We start from the raw sequence: 15,430 nt of genomic DNA on the forward strand, positions 1-15,430 counted from the left end.
AAAAAATTATCGCTGCAAAAGATAAGTGCAGGCCTAAAGGAATAAATAAATAAAACGTTCGCATGCAAGGCAAAATAGTCGACTGTATACCATGACAGATGTTTTTTGTAGAGCACTCGATTCGTCGGATCCATTTGTTTCCAGCATCAACATCAACGATAGACTACTTGCCAACAAAAATACAACAGTTATCCAATAGAGGTTATTCACCTGTTAAGACAACCAAATGTCAATTTCTTAAATAATTATATTAATACAGATGTTGCACATGATGATGGAGATGACTTGGACACAACTGAATTTACTAATGACTATTCTTTTGATTTAGATGTAGAAAATGATTAATTTAATAAATATATGTGATAAAAAAAATAAATAAAATTAGCCGAAAACTTTCCTCATTTTCTATTTTAGTTATTTTTTCATTTAAAATATTTATTTTCTGATAAGAAATTAAAATCTAAGCTATGTAAAACTGAAAGCAATATCAATTGACAAACGGACGTATGAGTAATTTTGTTGTTTATAAGGGGAGGTAAGGAAGGCGTGGCCCGATCGCAAACAATTTTTGCACAGGCTTTTAATATCCAACAACCATTAACTGTACCAAGTTTCAAGCGTATATCTCCATTTTTCTAATTACTGCACAAATTTTGGACTTTGGGACCAGTGTGCAACGGTTGAAAACCATTTGAAGAAACTTGGCTACGTCAGCAAGCTCTTTGTTTGGGTTCCGCATAACTTAAAGGAAATTCACCTAACTAAGCCTATCAACATCTGCTATTCTCTGCTGCAACGGATTAAAAACGATCCTTTTTTGATGCGGATCATTATAACGAAAAAGATAATGGAGCAAGACAGATGAGCCAGCCCAAGCCACATCAAAGGCCGATATCCATCAGAGGAAAGTTATGCTGTCTGTTTGGTGGAATTGGAAGGGTGTAGTGCACTTTGAGCTGCTGGGACGGAATGAAACCATCAATTCAGATGTGTACTGTCGCCAGTGGCGGAAAAAAATTAAAGAAAAGGAGCCGGCACTAGCTAATGGCAAGGGTATAGTCTTTCACCATGACAACGCTAGGCCCCACACATCTTTGGTCACTCGGCAAAAATTAACGGAGCTGAATTGGGAAGTGCTACCACATCCACCTCATAGTCCGGACTAAGCACCTTCAGATTACCATTTGTTTCGCTCTCTTCAAAACTCTTTGAATGGTAAAAACTTTGATTCAGATGAGGCTGCCACTTGTCTCGATTCTTTGCTGGAAAAGACCAAAAGTTCTTCGAGCGCGGAATTATGCAGCTGCCCGAGAGATGGTCATTAGTGGTCGAACAAAACGGCCAATACATAATTGATTAATTATAAGTCCTGATATAAATACATTATCTTGGACAAGCAACAAACTTCGGCAAGCCGAAGTTCATATACCCTTGCAACTATTGCAAGAATTAAATATTTTTTAAAACATTAAATTATGATTAACTTGCGTTTATATCTAAAAACATTGAAGGTATAATGATTTGCAGCTCAATTATTAGATAGTTATTTTATATATTTTTATTATTTCTATGGGAGCTATATGATATAGTCGTCCGATTTTGATGAAATTTAAACCGTAACTCTGAAATATTTAACCATTATGTCAAAAAACTAAAATAAATTTAAAAACAGCAAAGTTATAATTTTTTTTGTATTTATTTCCGATTGTTAATATGGGAGCTATATGATTAAAAAAAAGAAAAGTTATAATTTTTTTTTATTTTTTTTTTTCCATTGTTCCTATGGGAGCTATATGATATAGTCGTCCCATTTTGATGAAATTTAAACCGTAATTCTGAAATATTTAATTATTACTATATGTCGAAGAACTAAAAAAAAAATTTTAAAACAGCAAAGTTATAATTTTTTCTTATTTATTTTTTCGATTGTTCCTATGGGAGCTACATAATATAGTCGTCAGATTTTGATGAAAATTAAACCGTAACTCTGAAATATTTAACCATTACTATATGTCGAAGAACTAAAAAAAATTAAAAACAGCAGTTATAATTTTTTTTTTGTATTTTTTTTCCGATTGTTCCTATGGGAGCTATATGATATAGTCGTCCGATCCGGCACGTTCCTACTTACATACTACCTGCAATAGAAAGACCACTTTTGGGAAAGTTTCATGCAGATAGCTTTAAAACTGAGAGACTAGTTTGAGTAGAAACGGACGGACGAACGGACATTGCTAGATCGACTCGCCTAGTGATGCTGATCAAGAATATACATATATACTTTATAGGGTCGGAGATTTCTCCTTCACTGCGTTGCAAACTTCTGACTGAAATTATAATACCCTCTGCAAGGGTATACAAATATTGAAAAAAAAACGACTTGACTTTCTTGCCAACCCAATTGTTCTTAATATACATATTAATTTACTAAATTTATTTTAAAATTGGGGAAAAACTTGCTGGGGCACCGCCTATGATTCATCTCGTAAAAGGGTACAAACGTGCATATCAAAGGCTCTCAAGAGGACACTGGGGGTAAAATGGCACTGGGGGTAAATGGTTCGCAGACGGCACCCAGCGGACCTGTGGATTATTGGCAGTGATAGACACAACACAAGAATACTGACAAGCTGCCCTGACACCTGCCCTGCACTTAATAACCGAATATTTGGGATCTTTAAACACTCCTAAGCATACACGAAAACAAGGACAATCCTTGTGTGGCGTGTAAAATAAATAGTTGCCAAAAAAAAAAAAAATTCAAAAGCTTTGAGAATGATCTATGGGGATTCTTGGTGACTTTAAGCTTCTATCAGCCTAGCCAAAAAACTTGGATCTGCTGCTTTAATCAATGCGGATCCTAGGACTAGGGTTGGTAAAACAATCGATGGTTTAAACGATACCATCGATGGTATCGCTTAAAAAAAAATTATTTGCTTGGTATTTATGGTATATTTTTTGTCTGTCTATTAGCCTGATCTGGGTTTGTTTACTTTAAAATAATTAATATGAGCAAGTTTACGGATATGTTTAGTGATCAGCAAGTCATCCACAATTTCTAAAACAGACCAAGGATCCCCGCATATGTGGGCGTATTTTTCTGCCAGAGATGCAGCAGTAATGCATTGTGGACCTGCAAGCAGGATTTGCTGCGCTTGCTATTGTTTTCAGTAATTTTTACGCAAAATAGAAATTCAAAAGAAATCAAATATTGCGCCATTCTTGCTTAAAATATCGTTAAAATCTGTATTTTCCGGTATTTTTTCTAAAATTTGTTCGGGTCGAGTGATTTTAAATCGCATTTATTTTAAATGCGGCATTTAGCCTATTGGGATTCCCTGTGTAAATAAATGCGCATTAGACTAAATGCGTTTTAAAGCGACAACCAGGAATGCATTTTGGTACTGCGAGCAGAATTAGCAGCGTGCGCTTTAGTTTTCAGTCATTTTTATACAAAATAGATTTTTATATTCAAAAGACATACAAAATTGCGCCAACCTTGCATATGGAAAACGGCTGTTGTAGTTGTGGCACGAACAAAATATCGTTCAACATCTGTATTTTCCCGTATTTTATCAAATTTTTTTAAAACTAAAAATGCCTCCAGATCTGTCAAGAAAAAGGCGGATTATAATAAATCTCTTAGGCATCAACTGGATCAGAGCCAAAAAGTGGAAGACCCTCTCGAGTTTTGGAAGATCAGTTAGATTCTTATTAACCTATTTGTTACATTTTTTTTTAATGTTACAGAACTGAACATAAGACAGTGTTGCCTGCAGACAATGGCGTAGCGTTACATGTCGATTCCTGCTACGTCGACAGAATCTGTATGTTCAGCAAGGCAGCAGAAATAATGCCGGAAAATGTAAACAGGCTCCTGTTTTTGAACAAAATCGTAGACCTTAAGTCTTTTTTTTAAGTTGGAATCAATTTTTTTCGTAACGTTTATCAGCTTTATAATGGTTTGTTTTTAGTTAATATTTCGTTTTTTTTAAGGCTGAATATGTTTCGATACTATCGATAGTGACCACTGCCAAAACTATCGATAATGCTCACTATCGATGTTTTACCAACCCTACTGGGACACGAGTCAAAAGAAGGCAAGCAAATGACGAGCTGTGGCAGTATTCTTCGCCCAGTCTGCGGTTGAATGCCTCCTCAGCACACTCCGTCAATCGCTGCATCCTGTCCTCGTCCTCCAGAATTCCTTCGATTGTCCAGTTTTGGCCAGCGCATTCTGACTAATGCATCAGATATCGCAACTTCGCCTCGACCACAGCTTGCTTGGATGAAGCTAAACATTGCTGCCTAGCATGCATCCTCTCCAGCACCGCCGCATACACAGGACAACCCGGCGACAGCATATGATGCCCCGACGGGCAGCCCTTGAATCGCCAATTCCGGCAGTCCGTCGGATTAGTGCAGCCTCGCGCACTGTGGCCAGCCTGTCCGCACTGGCGGCACACAAATTCTCCTTGTACCGGCACTGCGCGACCTTGTTATTAAAGCCAAGCGCTCGGCAGTTGTAGGTAATCCATCCGATATATATGTTGTTTAACATTGTTATTCACAAAATCATATTTATATTATATGTTCTGAGAAATACCCATATATTTGGTTGCCAGCCAACAGTCACTTCCCCATATATGTTTTTTGGACACGCCGTCTTTAAGCTGCATGCTTAAAATTAATTAATTATTTAAATATATCAATATTATTGATAATTTATATAATTTATATTAATAATATATTAAGTACCCAAATATTTGGTTGCCAGCAAATAATTTATTAGAGTACTATAAGCAACCCATTGTATGGATATCCTCAATTTACCAAATAGAATATAAATATATTTCTTAATATACATATAAATTTACTGAAGACCGACAATGAAAAACCAACCGACTAGATTAAGCTGACTATTACGTGGCAGTAATAATATTTAAGTAAATACAAATGCAAATATTTGTTTTTGCCACTCCATTATTTTTGCATTAATTTCAATGTTCGGAATAAATTCTATTAAATCTTTTCTCTCATATATTTGAAGGAAGACAAAAAATTTTAACTCAAATAAAGACCGTTGTAAAAATAAAAATATGCATTTCATTTATAGAATTAGGTCCGCTTTCTGCGGGTACATGCATGCATTTATTCATTAAATTCACAAAAACCGTCTACATAAAAACATATGTATGTATATGCATAAATGTATAAGTATATACATGTGTATGTATAGTAGTTCCTGTAGTTCCAATCCCTAAAGATTCCCTAAGTAATCCACCGGGCGCCGCCAAGAAATCTTTAGGAATCCCTGGGAATTCTCCATACAAAACGGAGTCCTGAAGGAATTTCCCGGGAATTCCTCGGTAATTCCTGAAGAATTTCAAAAAAAATCCGTGGGATTTTTTGATCGAATTCCCCCCGGAATCTCTCGGGAATATGGAACTTAATCATTAGGCAAATTCGCAAGGAATTCCTGAGGAAAATACTGAAAAGTCCAGGAATTCCTAGGGAAAATTGCAATGAATTCCTCCGGAAATCCTAATAAATTTCTCGGGAATTCCTGGGGAAAAAACCATGCTATCCTGACCGAATACCTAAGGAAAATCTTCAGGAATTCCTTGGGAAAAGTCAAGGACCACACCTCGCAAATTCCCTCAGGAATCCTTACGGTAATCATAGTAAAAAACTTCAGAAATTCAATTTATAAACATTTATTAAAATTAGTGTTTTAACATTTATTTTGTTTTTTTTTTTTGTTTGCGTTGTTTTTTGCGCAAGATAAGGCGTGCGCAAGAAACTTTTCCGCCGGCAGCTGGCCTCCCAACGCAGATATGCTGTCTGTAAACAAAACAGATATGTATATTAAAATAAAATAAAAAAATCTGATATATTTTGCTCAATTATACATACCGACTATAACGGAAAAAAACCCTGGAAAGCCCTTTAGAGCCTTTTTTCCATTCACGCCGTCTATATTAAAGTCGCAAAGAAGGTGCTCTGCCAAAACTCCCTTAATAGACTTAGGCAAATTATTTCGGCTAAGAATTGCGGTGATGGTCTCAAGCTGTAGAAAAAACACAGAATTAATTGCACACTCATCTTCTTCATAAATATTTTACTTACATAGGCGGTTTTAGTAGACGAGCATATTTTAACTTCTAACGCCACCAGCTCCTCCTTACTTTCAATCGGAAAGGAATCGGGTACCTCTGCATCCTTGGACTTTCCCTTAAGGAAAATCTGCAGCAGTACCGTCAGTTTTGCAATCTGCTGGGTGCACTCAGCTAACTGGTTCGTATTTGCCTCTATGGTCTTCGTATTGGCATCCAATTTTCCATGCAAGTCTCGAACCCAGACCCTAAGCTCTTTCATCTGATCCTTTGGTGGGTTTCCTGCTAAGGGATCCCCGCTGTTTTGCGGGATTTCCGTCACAAAGTCGTCTTCTAAGAAATACAAATTGTATTAATATAAAAATTTAAGTAGTTAGATTTTATTTGCTTTACTTACCAACCAAGGAGAAAATGAGCTTTTGAATTTTATTGGGGGTTGCCATCTTCCTAAATGCCATATTAAATACAATTAAATTTATAAAAGGGCTTTATTTTCAACCTATGAGCATTTAAAATTTCAATAAGTTCCATGGCACATCCCCGTGTTGGCTTATGTTTTAAATACCAATTTTTTAATTGTGTATTCAAATCACATTCATCACGTGCATGTGAAACTACGCTAACTTCGTCAATAGCACTAACTCCTATTTCATCTTCCCCCAAAAGTGGCTCCAAAGAATCCCTATTCACTGATGTGCTAGGCCCTGCACCTACATCTACGCCCTCGCTGTTCATTTCATTTTGACTTCGTAGAGCACATCGCCTCAATAAAGCCTTTCTTTCTTTTACAGGGAAAAGAATTTCAGATTTACAGGGTATGTAGAAGGTTTATTAATTATGCGCATTTAATTTGATACACAAAGAAATTGGACATAATTCTATTTCTGAATGTACATACATTTTATAAAAATTTAAACTTGTGGTAACTGTATGTGCATTAAAAGAACTGCTGTATGTAACACAAATTTTTCAGCGCGTGGTCACTTACACATACATATGTACTTCCAAACATACACACATGTGTGTATGCAAGCTCCCAAGCTTTAAATTACTAAAATATTTTTATCAATAACTTACTTTCTAGGTACGGAACGGCACTTTCAAAATCCATTGCCTTCAATTAAACTGTTAGGTGGCTCATATCGCACCAACTTCTGCCGACAATTAACACGCGTTTAAACGCTAAAACAACGCGACACAAATTAAAATGCAAATGTTGCAACGGCATGAAAGAATAAAACGAAGCGAGAAAAGAGACCACTAGATATAACGATATAACAACGGACGGTTTGTCTCGCACTCTTGAAAGACTTGCTTGCAGACTTCATTTTTAATAGCCGGATTCCATTGCCACATTAGTGGACTTTTTAAATTTTTAAATTCCATTGATACTCCGACATGTGAGTGGCACGAACAGCTGATCTGGGTTTGTTTACTTTTGAATTTTGGCAAATCCAAAAGAATTTAATTTAAAATAATGAATATGAGTGAGTTTATGTTCAGCAGGACATCCATAATGCGACCCAGGCATTGGGCAACTTTGACGACAAGGAGGAGAAGCTGATAGTGTTGTTTAACGGGTTTGCAATGGAGACCACCACAGTTTCTAAAGAAGGCATGGATCCCCGTATATGTGGGAGTTATTTTATGCCAGAGATCCAGCAGTAATGCATTGCGGTACTGTGAGCAGTACGAGCAGCTATTTCTCTTGTTTCCAATCATTTTTATACAAAATAGTTTTTATATTCGAAAGAAATCCAAAATCGCGCCAACCGTGCATACAAAAAACAGCTGTTGTAGTGGAACAAAATATCGTTAAACATCGGTATGTTCCGGTATTTTTTCCAAATACGTTCGGGGCGAATGATTTTTTATAGCATTTATTTTATAAGCGGCATTTAGCCTTATGGAATTCCCTGTGTAAATAAATGCGCATTTAGCTAAATACTTTTTAATGCGCCAATGGAATCAGGCTATAAAACAAAATATGTACTCAATGTGTACTTTGATAAAATTTAAGCCGTAATTCTGAAATATTTAACCATTACTAAATGTCGAAGAACTAAAAAAAAAAGTAAAACCAACAAAGTTATAATTTTCATTTATTGTTCCGATTGTTTCTATTGGAGCTATACACAGTAGTTGTCCGATCCGGCTCGTTCCGACTTATGTACTACCTGCAATCAAAAGACAAATTTTTGGGAAAGTTTCATGCAGAAAGTTTTAAAATAGACGGACTGCAAGGGTGTTATAAGAAGGAGAAGCAGACTACGAACAGTGATATCATCAGTTTGAGCTGATAATGGAGCGAGGAAGTAGCCGAGAGGGAGGTTAGAGACGACTTACCTGGGGAAAACGCCATTTCCCCGACACATTATTTTAACCAAAATAACAAAATTCTAAGATATATTTATCAAACTGAGTAAATTTAACTCAAACTGAGATATTTTGGTCTTGAATTTTGTTTGAGTACGAAAATTCTCAGATTGAGTGCAATATACTTGATTATTTTCTCTGTGTAGTTAAAAAGTTTTACGAATTTTTATACCCTTGCAGAGGGTATTATAATTTCAGTCAGAAGCTTGCAACGCAGTGAAGGAGACATCTCCTACCCTATAAAGTATATATATTCTTGATCAGCATCACTAGGCGAGTCGATCTAGCCATGTCCGTCTGTCCGTCCGTTTCTACGCAAACTAGTCTCTCAGTTTTAAAGTTATCTGCATGAAACTTTCCCAAAAGTTGTCTTTCTATTGCAGGTAGTATATAAGTCGGAAAGAGCCGGATCGGACGACTATAGCATATAGCTCCCATAGGAACAATCGGAAAAATAAATGAAAACAAATTATAACTTTTCTGTTTTTTAATTTTTTTTTAGTTCTTCGAGATTTAGTAATGGTTAAATATTTAAATTTAAATTTCATCAAAATCGGACGACTATAGCATATAGCTCCCATAGGAACAATCATAAAAATAAATAAAAAAAAATTATAACTTTGGTGTTTTTAAATTTTTCTAATAGTATTTCGACATATAGTAATGGTTAAATATTTCAGAAGTACAGTTTAAATTTCATAAAAATCGGAGGACTATATCATATAGCTCCCATAGAAATAATAAAATTATATAAAACAACTATCTAATAATTGAGCAGCAAATCATCATTGCTTCAATGTTTTTAGACATATACGCAAGTAAATCATAATTTTAATGTTTTCAAAAAAATTTAATTCTTGCAATAGCTGCAAGGGTATATAAACTTCGGCTTGCCGAAGTTTGCTTCCTTTCTTGTTATAATTGACATTTTAATTATTACGGTTCCTGATAAAATAAATTACCAAAGCAATATTGGGAAAGGTAAAAACATTTAAGCCACTGTTAGCTAAATTAAATTAAGATATTAATACGTTGCGTGAAAAGTTTTAAATATAATAAATTAGTTTAATAGCATTTTTCAGTGGCCTAATTGGCTGAAATGTTAAATTGGGTCGTATGAAATAATTTGTAGTCGTGTTCAAAGCTCACGCTTTTCGGAGTTGGTCAACTATGTGTTGGCTACTAGGCTCTGCTAGTTTCATAACTGCATTTAGACCAAATTCATTAAAATAAATTCTTACTATTAAATTATCTTACTCCAGAGTTAGTTCTTTGGAAATTAACTTTTGTCTTGGTGACACAATTTAAGCAGGACAGGATTGCATGCTTGAGCTACCTATTCATTTTGCCGCTCAGTCGTTTTACCAAAGCCCCAAACCTCACTCCATTAGGCTTTGCCATTGCGTTTTTAATTAATTAATGTGCCCCGTGTGGGGCTTCGCCACTGTTTATGGCTTGGGAAGATCAAGACAGACAAAGTATTAAATTTAAACCGGGCCGTGTGTGTGCGTGTAATTAAAAGTGCCGCCTGCCACTGGTCCTGGCTCAAAACTTATGCTCCGGAGCTGGAAAGGAAACCGAGTCAACAACTTTCTATTTTGTCAATGAGCTGGGCTGCTCGCTTCGCTGCCAGAGTTCAGAGATTCAGTCCGACCCTCCTGTAAATGACACACTCTGCATATATGCAACTGGAAATAATTTTTCAATTCGCAAATGAAACTTTTGACACACACAAAAAGGAGAGCAAACTTTAAGTTTGCAGTTGCTGCAGCAGGAGTAGTTCCCTGGTGGAAGGCGGTAAACCAGAAAAGGACGGGGATGCGGACTCGGGGATGCCGGGGCGCGGGTCTTGAAGCCCCAGCTAGTCCAGCTGCAATCGTCATGTTTCGTGCACTTCTTGGGGTTTCTGTGCCATTTCTTGCTGTGTTTCTTTTAGCCACGGCCCCAGTTCCAGAAGGAAATTACAAACCAAAGTAAACGCCAGCAGCAGCCAAGGAAGTTGTTGACGCAGGACGAGCGCCGGCGCTGAGTGTCAGTGTCATATCCTGTGCCAAAAGTGCACACAGAACTTCGGGCCGAGGCTCCAGACACCAGGTCCTGGGACTGAGTCTGCACAGAGAGAAGAAAGTGTTCGATATCCTTCAGAAATCCTTAAGTCAGTAAGAACACCCCATAGAAATAATATTTTTAGGATATCAAAAAAATAATAATATTAAAAAAATAATCAATGAACCTACATTGATAGGCCAGATATAAAAACACAATTTATGATTGTGATTATCGCTTTGCGGAAATTGCAAAATAATAAACAAAAAAAAAAAAACAATTATCATTAACTAAGTTAATTTAAATTAAGTGCCATTAAAAATGATTTTAATATCAAGCCATGATTTCATTTCGATTTGGAGCCGATACAGGCTTTTTCTCTGTGCATGACCAAGGGCCAGAGATGCTGCACATTACAAATGAATAATTTATGCGCGCGCGCCCTCAACGGCAGATGGATGAGGGATACGGATGTGGATGTGGATGAAGCCGCTGGCTGGGGGATCCAGATGGGGAAGGGTGGCTTGCATAGTCGGTGCCCGGACCCTGCAGCCCAGTGCCAGTGCCAGTAGACCCAGTCACGGAGGACTGCGGCAACGTCCAATCCTGGTCAATGCCAAATGAGTTGTGGCAACGTCTCGCTGGTGCCATAAAGGGGAAAAGGGAGCTGGAACCCGGGGATAGGGCGGCAATGGGGCTGCGAAGCTGTTGCTCTGCATAAACTGAAATCTGCTTCCCGAAAACTTCGCCCCAGAAGGGCAAATTACATGGCTCTGGTGTGAAAATTATCTTCCTGGCAAGCGGCGGCAAAGAAGACGGAAGAAAGCGCAAACTCAAAAGTTATTAGAGCAAATTTCTGCCTTTTGCCTAAGTAATGGCCAAGTGCATATCTCTCAGCACATATTGAGTTATGACTTAATTGGATAAGAGCCCGGTTTGCTCAACTTTGCTCTCCCATCGCACTACCCACTACTACACACCCCTCTAATGCTACCAAGTTGGGCAAAAAGTTAAGAAAACATTTTTCCTTTCTCGCGCTGAGCTTGGTTTGCGGTAATGGACCTCGTAAGACTATCAGGTCTGATTCTCAAAGCAGTTAATTCGTAACCGTTATTCTTAACCGTACAACCTTATCAAAACCGTAACAGAAACCGAAACCGTAACCGAAACATATTACAACCGAAATAACCGTAACCGATACCGAAACAATTGTACCGGTTCTGCTAATGTCTTCTAAAAATTGAAACTTAAATGTCAGATCCTGCTAATTCATTCCTGCGTCGCAAGCTTCTGAAATTATAATTCCAGTTTAGGTTTTATCATAATCGGACGACTGTAACATAAAGCTTCAATATTAGCAATACAAATTCAAAAACATTTTTTTTTTTGAAATGTAACTTTTCTATTTTGTAATTTTTTTATATTCTTTTTGACTTGTTAATAATTTGACAGTTTAGAATTACGCTTTTAATTTTATTAAAATCGGAAAACAATTTTATATAGATGCCAAAGGAACTATCGAATGATTGAGCTGCAAATCATCATAGCTTCAATGTTTTTAAGCATATACGCAATTAAATGATAATTTGAATGTTTTGAAGAATATTTATTTTTTGTAATAACTGCAATCGTATATGAACTTCGGCTTGCCGAAGTTTGCTTCCTTTCTTGTTATTTTGATGTTTTACTGGGCTGACTTTTAAAGACAAGTTAGCAAAAGCAATTTTGTTACACACTTTTCTCTTTAAATTCTTATATGGGTTTCGGGGTTTCGGGCAAAGTTGAATGTGATGCCAGAGTGGCGCAAGCGGCTAATGCGTCTACGAATCCAAAGGTCCTCGTTTCTAATTCAGATTGAGCCGTCTTGGAACGAAAAAGAGGTAAGTTTGTTTTTCGCTTTCCATTCATAACATTATAAGTTATTGCATTTCCATTCCTTTCATTCCAATTACAGAGAGTGGGTTCAAGAGGGTCGGCACATAAAAAAACTAATATAATATAAAATAACAAACATTAAAATAGTAGGCAGCCCGCTTTCCTCCCAGTGTTAAGGGTATTTTTTAGAAACTCTTTTTTTATGTTTTAGAAAAATATCGCCCTATATTTTAAAAACTCTCTTTCTGTCATATAGACAAAAAACTCAACAATCCGCCGGTAGATGTTATGCGGATTTTTCCGACTGTTGTCTTTGTCAACATCTGTAAATGAGACTCAAAATAAGCTTTACAACAGTCAACTGCCTCAAAATTTCCGTTTTCCCATGTTGAATTTAATAGCTTGTTGGCTTTGTTAATGTATCTTCTTCAAGATAAAATAATAAAATTGTTTTCGGTTTTTAGGTGTCTGTTTTTTAAAAGCTTTTTAAGTTTTTCAAGTTCGAGTATATATGCTAGAAAACCAACACTTATAGCGTGTATGGGAAAGTTAAGGAAAGTTTGACCCCAAAATTGAGGTTTTATCTCTGGATGATATTGTCGATTTAAATTTATAAGCCAGTGTTCCATACAATTCTCACCTGAGGTTCAAAAAATCGTATTATTTCGTATTGACTCCTGAAAAAATATTCGAATATGCAGTGCATTTCCAAATTATTTGAAATGGAGAAGTAATTTTATGTTCCGCCAGGCTTTTCTTGTAATCAAGTTAACAAGTAAATTTCTCTAGAGAAAACCGAAACCGAACCAAGGAACCTTTGTCGCGTTTAAGAAAAACTATTAAAAGAGAAATAAGGAATTGACCTGTGTGTTTTGGTCAACCTTTATTAGCTTTTCCCGATTAGCGTGCCAAAAGTTTTCTCAATTCGAAAAATCCCAGATTGCGTAACTCGCGCTTGGCATATAAGCATACATTTTTCTTATTTCTAGTCTGGTTCTTGATTATACCTTTTCTGACAAGATTTACTGACATTACAAATAATTTGCTATAAATATCAACCAATTCCAAAAAAATTGGAATATTGGATATGTTAATGAAAAAAGAATAAAGTTTCGGTCGAAATGATTAAATATAGTAGTCCGTTTTGCAACTAAGCCTCTCAGAGTTCAGCCCGTTAAATTAAACCTGAATCGCTAAGTCCTGTTGAATCCCAATTGGACAGGATCTCGCCACACGACAGGCAAGATCAGACGGATGCAAGCTCACTAAAAGTGCCCCAAATCCCTGCTGGGAACCCAATCAAAGCGACTTTAATGCAAATGCGCTGCCATTTCCCTTTGCACTCGATTCTGTTGACACACAAAAAGCGGAAAAAACACAGAAAGGGGATAGAGAATCAGGGATATAGAAACAGCGACGAACCGGCAGTGCGATTTGTGCTCATTTGTCAATGCACGGGCGTTGTTGCTTTGCTGCCACTCGCCTCACGTCAATCCACATAACGTATACGCCCCTTTGGCCACGCCGAATGCAGTTTGTAGCTCTCTTAGTTGTCGCTTTTGGTTGCGGGGCTGCCAGCCATTTTGGTGGAAAGCACACACGGAGCACAAAACACAGAACAATTCCATTGTCAGTTTCAGTCTCCACCCATTTGAACATCAAACACTCCGCCCTGAACCCGCTTTGCTGTTGGGATTTTAATTTATAATTCAGCACTCGAACATGTCACCAAAGAGGTTTAACAATATGCACTCCAAAATCAACTCCACGACGGCGTAAACCGATTAAGCTATCCGGTGATTGGAAGATTCTTCGTACGTAAATCATCAATGTTTCAGTAGGCCATAAACAAAAGAAACCTGATTCGATAAACTGTTTGCCTATTTTATGCAATTGGTTTTGTTTCTGCCGTAAAGGGACTAATATACCTTTTCATGTTTTCGATAAACTATACTTGGCTTGCAATTCAGTTATTCTGCATAGATTCGTCGGGACTGAGGCGCCTTTAAAATATTAACTTTGCTCTTTTTGTATTTCTGTATTTCTATTGCAGTTTGTTTATAAGTATATACGTCGGAACAATCGGAATCGGATAACTTTATCATAACAATCAGTAAAAAAATAATATATATACTTTACAGGGTTGGAAATGTTTCCTTCACTGCGTTCACTGTAAAGTATATATATTATTGATCAGCATCGGAGAGTCGATCTAGCCATGTCCGTCTGTCCGTCCGTTTCTACGCAAACTAGTCTCTCAGTTTTAAAGTTATCTGCATGAAACTTTCCCAAAAGCTGTCTTGCTATTGCAGGTAGTACATAAGTCGGAACGAGCCGGATCGGACGACTATAGCATATAGCTCCCATAGGAGCAATCGGAAAAATAAATGAAAAAAATTATAACTTTGCTGTTTCGACATATAGTAATGGTTAAATATTTCAGAATTAGGGTTTAAATTTCATTAAAATCAGACGGCCATAACATAAAGCTCCCATGGAAACAATAAAAATAACAAAAAAAAAATTTTTTAAAATTTAACTTTTTTAATTTGTAATTTCTTTTAGAAATTCTTTTTGATTATGTAATTATTTGACAGTTCAGTTATAATAGAAACTCAAATAATTGCGCTCCAAATCATCATAGCTTCAATGCTTTTAAGCATACACGCAAGGAAAACGATATCATATAGCTGCCATAGGAACTATCGAATAATTAAGCTGCTAATCATCAATGTTTTTAAACATATACACAAGTAAATCATAATTTTAATGTTTTCAAGAATATTTAGTTTTTGCAATAGCTGCAAGGGTGATCTTCGGCTGGCCGAAGTTTGCATTGCAAACTTCTGACTGAAATTATAATACCCTCTGCAAGGATATAAAATTGAGTTCCGTAAATATTATATATCATCATTTTAGGTAGGTACAACAAACTCTACAAAATAAAACAGAGTAGTTTTAAATTTAAGTAACGCGTTCTCATATATTTGTGTTGTAAAGGAATACATTTTTGATTA

General features: G+C 36.5%; 1 protein-coding gene across 1 annotated transcript; it reads right to left on the reverse strand.

Moving 5' to 3' along the window:
• Nucleotides 1–1,098: 1,098 nt before the first annotated feature.
• LOC128252520 (uncharacterized) lies at nt 1,099–6,544 on the reverse strand. Its single transcript, XM_052980295.1, has 4 exons — nt 6,214–6,544; nt 6,130–6,183; nt 5,917–6,070; nt 1,099–1,262 (listed from the first exon to the last, which is right to left on the reverse strand). The coding sequence occupies exons 1-4, from the start codon at nt 6,376–6,378 to the stop codon at nt 1,099–1,101; spliced, it is 537 nt and encodes a 178-aa protein (XP_052836255.1). The 5' UTR covers nt 6,379–6,544.
• Nucleotides 6,545–15,430: the final 8,886 nt, after the last annotated feature.

The sequence above is a fragment of the Drosophila gunungcola genome, chromosome 3R, assembly GCF_025200985.1.
Source record: "Drosophila gunungcola strain Sukarami chromosome 3R, Dgunungcola_SK_2, whole genome shotgun sequence".
NCBI classification, from domain to species: Eukaryota; Metazoa; Arthropoda; class Insecta; order Diptera; family Drosophilidae; genus Drosophila; species Drosophila gunungcola.